Source organism: Myotis daubentonii, chromosome 8 (genome assembly GCF_963259705.1).
Source record: "Myotis daubentonii chromosome 8, mMyoDau2.1, whole genome shotgun sequence".
Taxonomy (NCBI): Eukaryota; Metazoa; Chordata; class Mammalia; order Chiroptera; family Vespertilionidae; genus Myotis; species Myotis daubentonii.
The window spans coordinates 36,264,061-36,278,943 of NC_081847.1; the positions used below are offsets into that span (position 1 = coordinate 36,264,061).

At 44.7% G+C, this 14,883-nt stretch overlaps 1 protein-coding gene across 6 annotated transcripts in view; it reads left to right on the forward strand.

Moving 5' to 3' along the window:
• Positions 1-14,246, forward strand: part of ASIP (agouti signaling protein) — a 95,495-nt gene extending 81,249 nt beyond the window's left edge. For 4 of the 6 annotated variants that reach the window (XM_059705952.1, XM_059705958.1, XM_059705953.1 and 1 more), the window contains 4 exons: positions 8,094-8,263; positions 9,546-9,607; positions 12,782-12,997; positions 13,211-14,245. In XM_059705952.1, coding sequence (XP_059561935.1) covers positions 8,094-8,263; positions 9,546-9,607; positions 12,782-12,961 — 412 coding nt within the window. In that variant the 3' untranslated portion in view covers positions 12,962-12,997; positions 13,211-14,245. Of the gene's footprint in view, positions 1-8,093; positions 8,264-9,545; positions 9,608-12,781; positions 12,998-13,210 lie in introns of all 6 variants that reach the window. The other 2 variants (XM_059705954.1, XM_059705955.1) reach the window with 2 other exon arrangements.
• Positions 14,247-14,883: the final 637 nt, after the last annotated feature.

The following is a 14,883-nucleotide window of genomic DNA, read 5'->3' on the forward strand; positions in this document are numbered from 1 at the left end:
AGGTCAGGGCACATAGGAATTAACCAATGAATGCATGAATAAGTAGAACAACAGATTGATGTTTCTCTCTCTCCCTCCCCTTTCCTCTCTCTCTAAAATCAATATAATTTTAAAAATTAAAAAGAAGATTAATTTCAATTGATATTTATCTCTTTGAGGCTCTTGATTACTTTTTGGGTGCATATCTGATCCTCAATTGAAACAGGTTGCCATCCCAAGATAAAAGTTGTGATTATTAAGTTACATGGCACTTTTTCTTATGTGACTTTTTTTCTGCTAATGTTTTCTTATTGATTTCAGAGAGGAAGGGAGAGGGAAAAAGAGATAGAAACATCAATGATGAGAGAATCCTTCATGCCCCACACTGGGTATCGAGCCTGCAACCCAGGCATGTGCCCTACGGGGAACCAAACCATGACTTCCTGGTTCATAGGTTGACATTCAACCACTGAGCCACACGGCTGGGCTCTTATGTGACGTTTAAATTGCCTCTGAAGGCATGTCTAGAATAGTAAAGATATTTTAAGCAACTTGCAGCATTAGGATGAATTTATGACCTGTGAAGGTTACAACTTTGAGGGAAAATACTCAACTGGCTATCTCAATCTGGTTGTGTCAGCTAAAAATTAGAATCATTTTTAAATTGTGAAATCCCATGACTTAAGCCACATGTTATTATTTTTACCAGATTTATCTACAAATCACTATTTTCAGAAATTAGATTTATTCTCAGAGGGCAATTCTTGCCATCAAAAGGAATATTCAAAAGGATGTCTTGCAACCTCTCTAAAGAAGATGCTGCTCACTTAAAATTATAGCAAGTCACAGTGGGAGGAGAACTTAAACATCTAATCCAAATCCTTTCTCACATAGGTAAAGAAAAAGATGCACATAGAACCTTCACCAGTTTACTCAGTGGTTAGAGCGTTGGCCTGTGGACTGAAGGCTCGCAGGTTTGATTCCTGGTCAAGGGCACATGTCTTGGTTGCAGGCTCAATGTCCAGCCCCAGTTGGGGCGTGTGTGGGAGGCAACCAATTGATGTCTCTCTCTCACATCGATGTTTTTCTATCTTGGTCTCTCCCACTCCCTTCCACTCTCTCTAAAAATCAATGGGAAAAATATCCTCAGGTGAGGATTAACAACAGCAGCAACAACAACAAAATGCACATAGAGAGAAAGTAACTTGCTGGAAGTCACACAATGAATTGCTGGAAGGCTAGGTCTAGAACCCAGGTCCATTCTTTGGCCCCTGCTCCACTGAGGTGTCTGATGCCTAGGGCACTAATTAGACAGCTACAAGTGTTGTCTATAAGTAGTCTCATTATTACATAACTTACTGCTTGACACTAATTACATTAAGTGCAATTTAATGTTTCCCACAATCCACAAACTTCTTCATAGCCACCATGTTACATCATCAGTGTCAACTTTCTCAATCTGGAAATCAGGGCTGACTTCATGAGAGTGCAACTTGAGCAAGTTGCACAGACCCCACACTTTGAGGGCCTCATGCCTACTTTATTGCTCTCCTGGAGCCTTCTTGAAATTCTGAATTTTTAAACATGTGGTTCCATGTTTTTCTTTTGCATGGAGCCCCCTGCAAATTAGGTAGCCTGCCTATAACTTACATCCTAGGAGATAGGCATGAGGAGGAAATTGGTCTCCCTGTTTTATTGGGAGAGAGGTAATTAAATGCCTAGAATTATATCTGGAGGGAGGATCAAGAATTTGGCACCTGTACCCCTGATTCAGGCCACCCACTATTTCCCACTACCCCAGGCCACACCCCTAATTTGGACGTGTAGGACCTAAAGATTTTTCCAATATGGAGTTTGGCTTCTTAAGAGAAGCTCCAGCCAACATAACTGATTAAAATGGGATGGAAATCTCAGTCATTGCCCTTGGCTATGCTCATCTGGCTACCCTGGCCTGATGGCTCTAAAAGGAAGCCACCCTCCAGGGCAAGAAGGTTAAGGAGACTGCCAAAGGGGAAAGGTAGCATAGAATGGAGAGGAAAGGCACCCCTGGCTGCTGCACAGAACCATGTGAGAGAAGGAGGACCCGACAAGAGCACAGAGGTGAGGGTGGGTATACCTCAGGAGCTGTAGCCCAAAATTGGAAGGAGGCTGAAGAGATTAGAGAGGTCCTTGCTCAAGAATAAGTCATAATATCCTCCAAGACACTGTACTGTTTCACCACCCCCCCCCCCTTGCTCCTGTCTACCCAAGGCATTTATTTAGCTGTACCTCAGCTCTCGCACTGGTCTCCTTCCTTTTTTGCTAGTTATTTATTTGTCTTCCCTGTTGGACCAAAGGTCATTTAAAGGTAGGGACTCCATTATTCATCTATACTGAGCATACAGTAAATTGATTCAATTGAGAGAAACATTTACTGAGGCCTTATTTTGTGCTGTACATAATTCTAGGCACTGAGTCAGGGGGGTAGAGGGCGGGGGTGGGCATGGAGATAAGTATGGCACAGGCTCAATCTAAAAGAGACAGGCAAATGAACAAATCATCACAATACAATGAGTTTAGGGAGGAGGAATAATTAACTCCCCTGGAATGGGGTATTATGGAAAGTTTCCCATGGTATTCAAGAAACATTTGTTGCTTGATTGCCTATTCCAGGACAATAATAAGTAGGTAAAGCATATTATCACCCTCATGCTACCCCAGAAATTGTCATCACTGATAAGCCTGAATGAACATTAAGAAATGGGCAAGCTCTGCCCTTGGGAGTGGGAGTGGCCTGGGGGGGGGTGGCATTCAGGGGAAAAAGGAGACATATTTAATACTTTAAACAATAAATACAAATAAATAAGTGTGTGTGGGGGGGAGAAAGAAATGGGCAAGCCCTAACCGGTTTGGCTCAGTGGATAGAGCGTCGGCCTGCAGACTAAAGGGTCCCAGGTTCGATTCCAGTCAAGGGCATGTACCTTGGTTGCAGGCACATCCCCAATGAGGGGTATGCAGGAGGCAGCTGATCGATGTTTCTCTCATCGATATTTCTAACTCTCTATTCCTCTCCCGCTCTGTAAAAAATCAATAAAATATATGTTTTAAAAAAGAAATGGGCTAGTAGCCCAATGGAACCTCCTAAGCTCAGCCCAGCTGCACATATCATGGATGCCCACATGGGTGGAAGACGTGTGGAGCAGTAGGATCCTTAGGTAGCCATTGGATATCTGATGTAGGAAATCTAGTTAACTATGAGTGAGAGATATTTCTCCTCTGGCCCTGACCCTCAGTATTTGGTACAGCTAGTTTGGCAGAGAAACTGAACCACTATAAAAATTGTGTTACCTCTCCCAGGTTTTGGCATATCAGAAACAGTAGCTGATGAACCATAAGGATAATAGGCTTTGAGAGTATTCCAGGACAATTAAGGGGCAGGCCCCGGGTAAAAAGAAGTTACACTTAGAGAAAGTCCTATGTTTTGGTAACAAAGGGGCCCCAGGTAAAAAGAAGTTACACTTAGAGAAAGTCCTATGTTTTGGTAACGAGAGCAAACTGTACCCTGAATTTGAAGTACAAAAAAGGAGGAAGTTCTTGCAAGTTCCTTAGCCTCATTGTCACTAATTAAATATAACTCTCTCTGCAGCTTCTTTAAATCCTTTGATGATATGTCAAGTGACATCCACTATTTTATTTCTATCATTCTTCAATGTTTTATTACAAAGCAATAACACGCTTGTAAAAAAATTCAAATACTGAAGTACATGAAAATGTGCATGTCTCTACCTCTCTTTCGGGGAGAGTGAGGCGGCCCAAGCGCAGCAAGCAAAGTAAAGCTGTATTTCCACCTCAGAGCATAGCTGGTGTTCAGGCCATTTGGGGGCTCTCTGTCTGTGGAATGTGATTGCTGCTACCTCAGCACATCTACACAACTAGATCGGGGCCTGCCGGCCAACCTCCTGTGATCCCCACCACCCCCCTCCCCCACACCCCTCATGCACGAATTCGTGTACCGGGTCTCTAGTGTAAGCATAAACACATTGAGAGCGTCTTTATATTTGTTCACAAGTGGGATCACACTGTTTATATTCTTCAGTTTGCTTCAATGTTATATTTCTTTAATATATTCTAAACCAGCACTAGTACAGAATGATGTGCCCCTTCTAACAAGCACACTTGCCCAACTATAGAATTATTGCTTGGACAGAAAAAAAAACCTGATCATCTCTGCTCTCATATGCCTGTGATTCTGGATGAGCCCCACTCAGGTTGCAGGAACATAATATACAAAGAAAGGGTCTCCACTTTATCTCCCAGAGGCTGGGTGGTTCTGAGCTTTTTAGGGACCAGAGACTCCCTTATGGATTCAGAGAAAGCAATGGACCTTCTTCCCCCCCCCCAAAAAAAATGCACATAGGCAGAAAGTTTTGCAAACAACATCAAGGTTATGATCCCCCCCTGCTATAATTTCCTTTTCTTCCCAAGTTTTTTGTTGTTGTTCAAAAAACTGGTGAGGGGAGAGTCTGCCTCCATCACCACTAGCCTATATGAGTTGATCCTCTGCATTGGGCACTTCTTGAGCATTACTTTGCCTTTGGCCACTTTTCTCCTACACAGGGATGAGTGGACCCAGGTCCCCAAGTCCCTGGCCATTGGTGCTTGGCAGGACTGGAAGCCAGTGGTGGAAGCCAACTGAGCCCAGTCACCTCCTCTGCAATGCCATCTTGCTAGCTTCCCAGACACACTGGCTCCCCTCACTTGTGCCACCAAGCAAAGCCCAGGGCAGGATATCAGGGCTGCACCTCATTAACATCTAGTATGGTCAGCAGCTATTATTGTTCACCGTCTTCAAAGAAGACTCTGCTCCTCCACCTCTTCTTCAGTTTCCATCTCTCCCTATACTTCTGTCCCAATGGGTGGTTAGTCATCCCCATCACTGGGAGATTATCATCTTTTCCTTTGCTTTGGGGACCAACGCTTTGACCCTGAAGGATTAAGATACCAGACTATCCCAGTGCCATCGCCAAGGGGATATCTGCAGTGCTCGGTGTGCACTCTATACTGTTACACTGTCACCATACTCAGAGATGATTTGGACACTGTTTCCCACACTCCCTCTGTCAGAGCCCTTACACATTAGTTCTCTTACACACACGTATGGACACACACCAAGACTCTTAAGGTACATAAGCTGATTGCATTTAGCCATGACTTCCCACACCCTCTTTTACAGAGTTTAGTCAGATTCAGTCACACTCATGCATTTGTAAACCCCTCAACTCCTAAGGATTCACAAGTAGCCTTTACAAAATCTTTCTTGGTGCAACTGTCTAACCTGCCCCAAAGCCTGGGAAGCTAGAATTAGAAATTATGAATTCATAGAGTTTTAGAATAGAAATATATTTAGATTCTTCTATTCAGTAATTTTTTATTAAGTTGCTACTCTGTGCCTCATAATATATACTTGAGTTTTATAGTCCTATTGTCTCATTTTACAGATGAGAAACCAGAGGCCCAGACAGGCAGGGTCACACAGCCCCTTAAATGGCAAGTACGTCCAGGTGACCTGACTCCCCTTCCTGGATTCTTTCTATCCACCATGCTGAAGAGAAATTCATCTTAAGTGCTAAGCAGTAACTTAAGGCAGCTGATGAGTTTAAGAGAAGGACTTGTCATCAGTGACACTACAAATCAAAGAACTGCCTCACTACTACAGAGGGGAATGACAAATTATTCTTGAGGAACACTACACAGGTAGTCATTGCTGCCAGCATTATTATCCTGTATGAATAGCAGGGAGTGTGTGTCTCATGTTGAGTAGTAACAGCAATGAGGGCTTTTACAGGTCCATAATCCTTTACCTGAAATTTCCAAATCCCTGAACTCTGAAAATTGTAAGGTTTTTTTTTTTTTTAAATATATTTTATTGATTTTTTACAGAGAGGAAGGGAGAGAGATAGAGAGTTAGAAACATCGATGAGAGAGAAACATCGATCAGCTGCCTCCTGCACATCTCCTACTGAAGATGTGCCCGCAACCCAGGTACATGCCCTTGACCGGAATCGAACCTGGGACCTTTCAGTCCGCAGGCCGACGCTCTATCCACTGAGCCAAACCGGTTTCAGCTGAAAATTGTAAGGTTTTAATTTTCCTTTGGTAATTCATTTGACAGCAAAATGACCTTACCTGAAATCATTTGGCAACAAACCTGACCTGAGTATGTGAATCAATTCACAGTCTTTGTTTGTTATGAATAGTCACATCTTTTTGCTACAGAAGCATCAATATTTTTATCATGGATGCTCCCAGGCCCCTTATAATGGGGTTTAATAAAGTATATAGATATTGTTTTGTCACAATCCACAAAATTCTGAATTAAAAAAAAAATCTGACTCCAAGGATTATAATACAACCAGGCATTATGGACCTATATTACATTTAGAATATACATATCCTCCCCAGGATTGGTGCAGGGTATACTGGTTTTTAGCCCTCTCCCAATACAAAGAAGATTAATTCCACTGAGACTTCACCCTTTCCAGACTCAGTGTAGTTTTATAGTTCCACTAAGTTATTTGGGTTCTAAGAAATTGTATTTTAAGTTTATTACTTATTGTTGCTTATATAGCAAAGGAACCTTTTGTTGTTGTTGTTAATCCTTACCCAAGGAAAAATCTCCATTGATTTTTAGAGAGGGTGGAAGGGAAGGGGAGAGACAGAGAAGCACCGATACGAGACACGTCAATTGGTTATCTCCTGTACACACCCCAACCAGGGCCAGTTCATGCAACCTAGTACATGCCCTTGACTGCAACCCTTCAGTCTGTGGGCTAAACACTGAGCAGCTGGCCAGGACTGGTTTGTTTTTGATACAGGTTTTTGATACAGGTTTGTTTTGTTTAACTATTGCTGATATGAGGTAGAACCTCAGAGATCAAATTGCATGAGGTAAGAACCTGAGGGCCTGAGGAGATGTTTTAGGCTTTAGGGCATGAGATTTGTTGACCCACCACACAACAAAGATGTGAGCTGCTTAAGAAACTTCTTTATTGCCTCTTTCTGTTTTACATTTGAGTATTCTGCAAGTCAGCGTTTACTTGAAGAAAGAGTTCCCCTGCTAAATAATGCAAACCACTGACCTAGTCCACTCCTCTCATTTTATCAACAAGGAACTTAGAGTCTATAAAAAAGAATGGATTTATCCAGTCATGCATCTTACTAATGCTTAAATCAAGACAAGAACTCAAAGCTCCTGACTCCCAGCCCAGTGTTCATTTCATTGACTCTCTACCAGGTTTTGAGAAGAAAAATGGTGGCCAGTTCATGATAGGCAAATAACCGATGACGAAGGGATCTAAAGAAATCAGGAGATATGTCATTAGGGCTGAGAGGAGGAGAGGATGGACTTCAAGGAGTTTATAATGAGGGTGAGGGCTGACTGTTTGGATCCCCTACTCCTGGAATATAACAGACATAAAGAAAATTTTACTCCAACCAAGCTGAAGGCTGGGAGGAATAGGCACATTGGCTAGGCTGCTGTACGGAGTCAAGGAGTGGGCGGGACCAGCAAGAACAGACATTCTCTTCTCACCCACAGAGCCTTATGGCAGGGCAGACGGAACCTTAGAAAAGCAGCCTCAGCTTCTTCCCAGACCACAGAGAGCATGCCCAGGGAGGGCCTGGGTGGAGATGCTGCATTTAGAGAATATGAAGATGCTGTTAAAGCCCTCATGAGACAAACCCGCACAAACGAGGGAAGAAGTCCACTCTGGGATCCGTCTGCTTCATCATAATCCAGCTAGTGATAGATCAATAAATCAACAAATCCAGGTAGCCTGTGTGCATTGGTTCATTCTCCTGACTCAAACCACACCTGCATTCATTCCTTCTGGGTGTGGGAATATAGTTTATGCGACGACATACACTTGTCTGAAGGAGCCGTTTATCCCTGCATCTTTCTCATCGAGTCTTATGAGCCTTATCCGTTCCCCTTCCCTGTCTTAAGCCTTGCTGGTCCTCCAGTTCCCCTGGGACACTTGTGGAACCGGGTCAGAGCACCAGCCCACAGAAACAAAGAAAGCAGGAGGGCACAGTCTCTTGTCACATGACCTGACTGCCTTCCCTGTCCCACTCAGGCCTCCTCAGATGGATGTCACCCGCCTGCTCCTGGCCACCCTGCTGGTCTGCCTGTGCTTCCTCACTGCTTATAGCCACCTGGCCCCTGAAGAGAAGCCCAACAATGACAGAAGCCTGAGGAGCAACTCCTCCATGAACCTGTTGGATTCCCCTTCTGTCTCTGTCATGGGTAAGTAGCCTGGCCTTGGGCCCAGCTTCTGCATTCTGGCCGTTGAGAAGGGACTTCAGGATGCCAAACATGCTCCCCAGGCTGATACCAAGATCCACTGCCATAGGTCAAGGCTCCTTCTTGCTCACCCCATGAAATAATCCTGGACGAATAAAGCATCCCTTGACTCATTTGGTTTAGGAAAGGCCTGCATACCAACCTACCTAAAATGTAGCTTGGCATGTTAGAGGCTTGGAGAGTTAAGACACTTGGTGAACTTAGTTTAACTTAGCATTTCTGAAACTTATTGAATCACAGCACGCCTATCAGTGGTCACAAACGAGGAAATCCTGCAGAATAGAACCAAGTCTGGGATGAATCAGTCCTTCAGGCCAGGGTTGAGAATGACTGCTCAGGAATGTATCAGGGCCATTACAGCTGGTACTAGAGATCTGTTTTAAATTATTATTTCCATCTGAAAATAACAACAAGCATACTGGTACTTATTGTGTGCTAGGCGCTGTGAGGTGAGGTACTATTTTTACTCCTATTTCACAGTTGAAGAAATTGTGTCTTAGGAAAGCTAAGTAGCTAACATAAGATCACACAGTTCTTAATTGGCAGAGCCAGAATTTAAACCCAGTTGTTTAACTTCAGAACCTAAAATAAAAACTAATGTCCCTTACTGCCTTGCCTCTCACTAGCAAAAGAGGATATTCTAGCTGAAGTAAGGCAAGGGAAGGGGTTGAAGTACATCAACACTGATTGATCACCTTCGATGTGCCAGACTTTCCACTTTACAAACATAACCTTATTTGTCCTCAAGACAACCCTGCAAGGTAGGTATTACAGTACCCTGTTTGCAGATGAGAAAACTGAGTCTTAAGAAGGATAAGTAGGTTGGCTAAGACTACACAGATGCTATATTGCAAAGACTGGATTTAAATCAGGTCTGCCTGACTCCAAAGCTCTGAGAAATGGAAAATAGGACTATAGGAAACCCAGGTCCATCCATGTATAAGACACTGAGTCCATTTTACAGGGCCTTCTGGAATTTCCCCTTTGCCTTCCCTCAGAAGACACTTTGCTCTCAGTCCCTGGCTCCAGGTCAGCAGCCAGGCTAACAAGAACTTGATGGCCAAAAAAAGAACCTGATGGCCTAAGTACCAAGATGTGATTCATCCAGCCAACCTCTCATCCTCTCCCCCACCTTGGGACTTCCTGGAGCCCCCTCAGCACTTCCCACTTCACTGCAGCTCAGGGCCCCAGAAACATCTGTCTTTGCTCTCTTCTCTCTTTAAAGGGCTAAACAAAAAGTCCAAAAAGATCAGCAGAAAAGAGGCAGAAAAGAAGAGAGCTTCCAAGGTAGGCCTGGGAGTTCTCACTGTGGGGGTGGGACTGGACTTAAAAGGGGAGGACCCCCAAGCTCTGGCTGGGAACTAAACGATTTTTCAGACCTACATGAAAAAAAGTAGCTGACAGCTACCTAAAGGCTTCCTGCCCTTGAGTCCTGAACCAGACCTTCACAGAAGCCCCAGGAGCTGAGGTTCACTGAGTAAAAAAACATATATGTGAAAAGCATCTTCCTATACTAGCTAGCCCCCTGCCTGAAACTTTATCATCACTTATTCTTTTGGATGAATGCAAAGTTTCCTAAACCTCAGTCATTTCAGAACCATTTCCACAACTTTTGCCACATCTGAGTTTCATCTATGTATTAAATACGTTTAAAATTAAAATGTTATATTACTGTGATAGAAAACTCGTATCCTTTGTCATAAGTAGAAGGTAACTATAAAAATAAGTAAAATGAGCCCGGCCAGCATGGTTCAGTGGTTGAGCATTGACCTATGAACCAGGAAGTCATGGTTGAATTCCCGGTCAGGGCACATGCCTGGGTTTCAGGCTTGAGATGTGCAGGAGGCAGCCAGTCGATGATTCTCTCATTATTGATGTTGCAGTCTCTTCTTCTCCCTTCCTCTCTGAAATTAATAAAAATATATTTAAAAATAATAATAAGAAAATGAAAATAAAACACCATTGGTGGATTCTAGCTAAATGGTATTGCCTGCCAAAGGCTCTAAATCTGAAGCTTGTTCTCTGTGTTAAAAGGAAGATTAGAAAGTATTGGGGTGCCGAAACCGGTTTGGCTCAGTGGATAGAGCATCGGCCTGCGGACTGAAAGGTCCCAGGTTCGATTCCGGTCAAGGGCATGTACCTGGGTTGCAGGCACATCCCCAGTAGGAGATGTGCAGGAGGCAGCTGATCGATGTTTCTCTCTCATCGATGTTTCTAACTCTCTATCTCTCTCCCTCTCTCTCTGTAAAAAATCAATAAAATATATTTAAAAAAAAAAAAGAAAGTATTGGGGAGGCATTAACGACATATTGGCACCAGACCATATTGAGCCTTTCAAGTTGAACAAGATAAAAAATAAACAATCCTTTCTCACTGGGATTCAGCATCATTTAATATTCATGCACCATTTAAAATCATATCACTATGATAGAGATTCCCACACTTTGGGAAACACTGGAGTAAGGCATTGTTGAGATGCACACATTATTCCTTAGTGTGCCTCATTTTATCAGATCATCTGTAACCAGACCAGGGAACCCTGGACTAGGCTTTAGGAGGTAGGAGCCGGCACTGTCTGTCTGATCTTGAGAACATTCCTGCTCCTCTCTGGGCCTTAGGTAAAGTGAACAAGCAAATCAAATGATTGACAGATAAGAGTATATAATTGACAAATATATCTATATGCTAGGTACCAGGAATATGGAAGTGAACAAGGAGATATATCCCTGCTTTCAGAGAGTTTACATTCTTGTGAGGAAAGCAGGCAAACAGCAAGTAAACCAATAAATAGGTGAAATAAATTCTTAATATGATAAACACTGAAGGAATTAAAGCATGGTAATGAGATAGAAAGGAAAACCTCTGCAAGGAAGCATTTAAGTATCAGACTGAAAAATTCAGTCATCTCAAGCAGCAACACCCAGTAGAAATACAATGGGAACCACATATATAATTTTAAATGTTATAACAGCCGCATTTTTAAAAAAATATATTTTATTGATTTTTTACAGAGAGGAAGGGAGAGGGCTAGAGAGTTAGAAACATCAATGAGAGAGAAACATCGGTCAGCTGCCTCCTGCAGGCCCCGGACTGGGGATGTGCCCGCAACCAAGGTACATGCCCTTGACCGGAATCGAACCTGGGACCCCTCAGTCCGCAGGCCAACGCTCTATCCACTGAGCCAAACCGGTTCTGGCAGCCACATTTTTTAAAAGTAAAAAGAAACACATGTAATTAACTTTAATATTGTATTTAACCCAATATGTCCAAAATATTATGATTTTCTTTTCTTTTTGATTTCAGAGAGGAAGGGAGAGGAAGAGAGATAGAAACATCAATGATGAGAGAGAATCATCAATCAGCTGCCTCCTACATGACCCCTACTAGGGATGGAGCCCACAACCTGGGCATGTGCCCTGACTGGGACTCCAACCGTGACCTCCTGGTTTACAGTTCAGTGCTCAGTGGTTACTGAGCCACACTGGCTGGGCCACATCTTAATTCAGATGTTAATTTTTAACAAAGTCAATGTAATCCTAAAAAACAATAAAGTGTTTATCAAAAAATTTTTACACTACTTCAGTTTTAAATTAAATGAAAAATTTTGAAGATCTTTATTGATTTTTTTTAGAGGGAGAGCAAAAGAGAGAAACATTCATGTGAGATTGGCTACCTCACCATCTGATGGAGCCAAAACCCAGGCATGTGCCCAACCAGGAATAGAAGGGGCAACTTTTCAGTGCATAGGACAACGCCCAGCCCACTGAGCCACATGAGCCAGGGATAAATTGGATAAAATTTGAAAATTCAGTTTTTCAGTTGCACTAGATACAGGAAAGGGAGTATCCAGCTCAAATACACTGCGTTAGTAACACTGTTTCGTTTGGTGCACAGAAGGAAGGCCAGTGGGGCAGTGTGGTGAAGGCGTTAAGGGGAGGGGTGGGCGCACACAGGGCCTCAGGGTCAAAGTAAAGTTTATGTTTTATTGCAAGTGCAAGGAAAAACCATTGGGGGCTTTAAACCAGAGTGGGATGCCATCATAGGTTTTCGGAGAGGTTTCTTTGGAGCACTGGAGGATGGACTGTAAGGGACCCAGGGCAGCACAGAACACAGTGGCCTGGCCCAGGGCAGCAGAGGTGAAGAAGTGGGTAGAGTCAGGATTTATTGTGAAGGCAGAACTGAGAGGACAGAAAGGGAGAAGGGGAAGTTAAAAACGGTGGAGTTGAGTGGGGTCCCTGAGGGAGCGAAGAGGGCCAGGCTGGGCCATGTCCGTTTTGCTGAGGATGGAGGCGGCGGGACATGATTAGGGAGCAGGCCGGGGCCCCCTGGGGTGAGTCGAGCAGGTGGTGGGCAGTGGGTGGGGATGTCGGGTCCGTGGCCTCCATAGCCCAAAGATTCCCAGGCAGAGGTGAGGTCGGGTGGGGCGGGAGTGGGCGATTGGACAGCCCCGGCATTTCCCAGCAGAGAAAGGCTTCGATTAAGAAGGTGACGCGGATCCGGCCCCCGCCGCCCGATCCCTGCGTAGCCACCCGCGACAGCTGCAAACAGCCGGCGCCCCCCTGCTGTGACCCGTGCGCCTCCTGCATGTGCCGCTTCTTCCGCAGCTCCTGTTCCTGCCGAGTGCTCACTCCCAACTGCTGAGCGCCGCTCCCGGCTCCAGCCGGGCGGGGCTTCCAGGTAGGAACTCCCCCTCGACCCTGGGGTCCCTGAAGGGCTGGTGATCTCTGGTAAGATGTGGCTTCTTAGGACTGGGCGCGGGCGCGGGCGCGGCTACTGAGGTTGGGGCGTAGCTTTTAGCAGGCGGGACTTCAAGGGCACGTGGCTTGGGCTGGGCTAAAATCCAAATAGTTCGTGCAGGCCGATTGAAAGTGTGTGGCTGTTTCTTTAAAGGACCAGAAAGATCCTTTTCCCTTTGAGGAGTCCGTTTTACATCGAAAGTACGGCAGGCTGCGCGCGCACCATTTCCGTGGTCTGGGGGGAAACCCGATCATCCGGGCCCTAAAACTATACTCCTCTTAAGCGTTTCTCCAGGTCAGCTGGAGACAGTGCTGCCCCCTACCTTTAAACCTGAGAACACCCGAAGATGCCTCCACATCCAGGGAATGCAGACCACCAGACAGAAAGGAAACATTCAGGAACTACCATTCAGTCTTTCCCCTTCTAAGGAGCTCCCCCTAGCCCCCGCCCCCGAGAAAAACAAGGAAGGTACAACTCCATATACAATCTCACTGGTTTGTCTGTCCTGGGGGGATCTGCTGACAAACCTGGGATGGCTGCTTGTGACTGGGCGATGCCATGGGTCCCTACAACCAGAAGGCTATGCCTTAGGAGACTTCCAAACAAAGGTGCCACTTGTGCCCACTCCTCCCTTTTTTCCAGGGATTTCCAGAGGTGCAGGGGACTGGGAGGAGTTTCTCCCACTGACAAGCTAAATAAATACTGACCATTGGTCCCCAGACATTAACCCTGACAACCTTTAGTTGGGGCTCCAAGTAAAAAGCAGGGGTTCAGGACTCCTTCCTCACTCACACATCAGTGTCAGCCAGGAAGCAGGCAGTGAGCTTGGTGATTTGAAAATAAAAGGAAACCACTAAAATGGGAGTCCAGAGGCCAGAAAGGGAAGCTCTAACACTCCATGGCAACTACAGGAAGAGTTGTCAATTACAGGCCCCAACAGGAAAAGATGTTCATTGCATCTCCTACAAGAAATCAACTACCCTAGCAACTCTGCCAATGAGACTGTCACCTCCCTGAAATCACTTTTCTCCAATGGACCTTTGTTCAAAACCTATCCCAAATCCCTTTTTCTCCATAAAATACGGCTCCTTTCCTTCATTCTATGGCTTTTGTTATAGTTTGCTTGCCCTGATTTGCAACACTGCTGTTCCCAAATAAACTCATTTTTGCTGATAAAATAACTTTAAAAAAATTACTGACTTTGGAGACAGAAGGGAGAGATACATTGGTTCGTTGTACCACTCGTTTGATGTCCCAGAGAAGGGATTGAATCTGCAACCTTGGCATTTCGGGATATGCTCTAACCAACTGAGATACCCAGCCAGGTAAAATAACTTTTACTTTTAAGGTCAACAGTGAGTAGGTAGCAACCTTTGTCCTGGATTATTGGGGCCTGTCGCTTAAAATGTCCCAAGCTGTTGTCTGAAATTTCATTCTTAGAAATTATTTGAGTCTGTGAGAAGCTAAGTGCAGCATATCTTTGGACGGACCTGGGAAGAGGAACGCCTGGGATACTGCTTTGGGGAGAAAGGAGATTGAGGTGGGAAGGAGGTCTTTGATCCCAGCCAAAGTCAGGGGTCACAAAGAAACTCCCAGCACCTTGTGGCACAAGAGCTGCAGGAGCAGGGACACCACTTGTCAGTGCACCCCAGCTGCTGGAGCCCTTCCTCAAGGAATCACTACAAGCAAGAAACAGGAAGTTGTAAACTGTCATAAGGTGAATTTATGTCAGAGTGGAACATCGACCAACTGCCTCCTGCACACTCTGACCAGGGATTAAGCCCACAACCTGGGCAAGTGCCCTGACCAGAAATCGAACCAGCAAC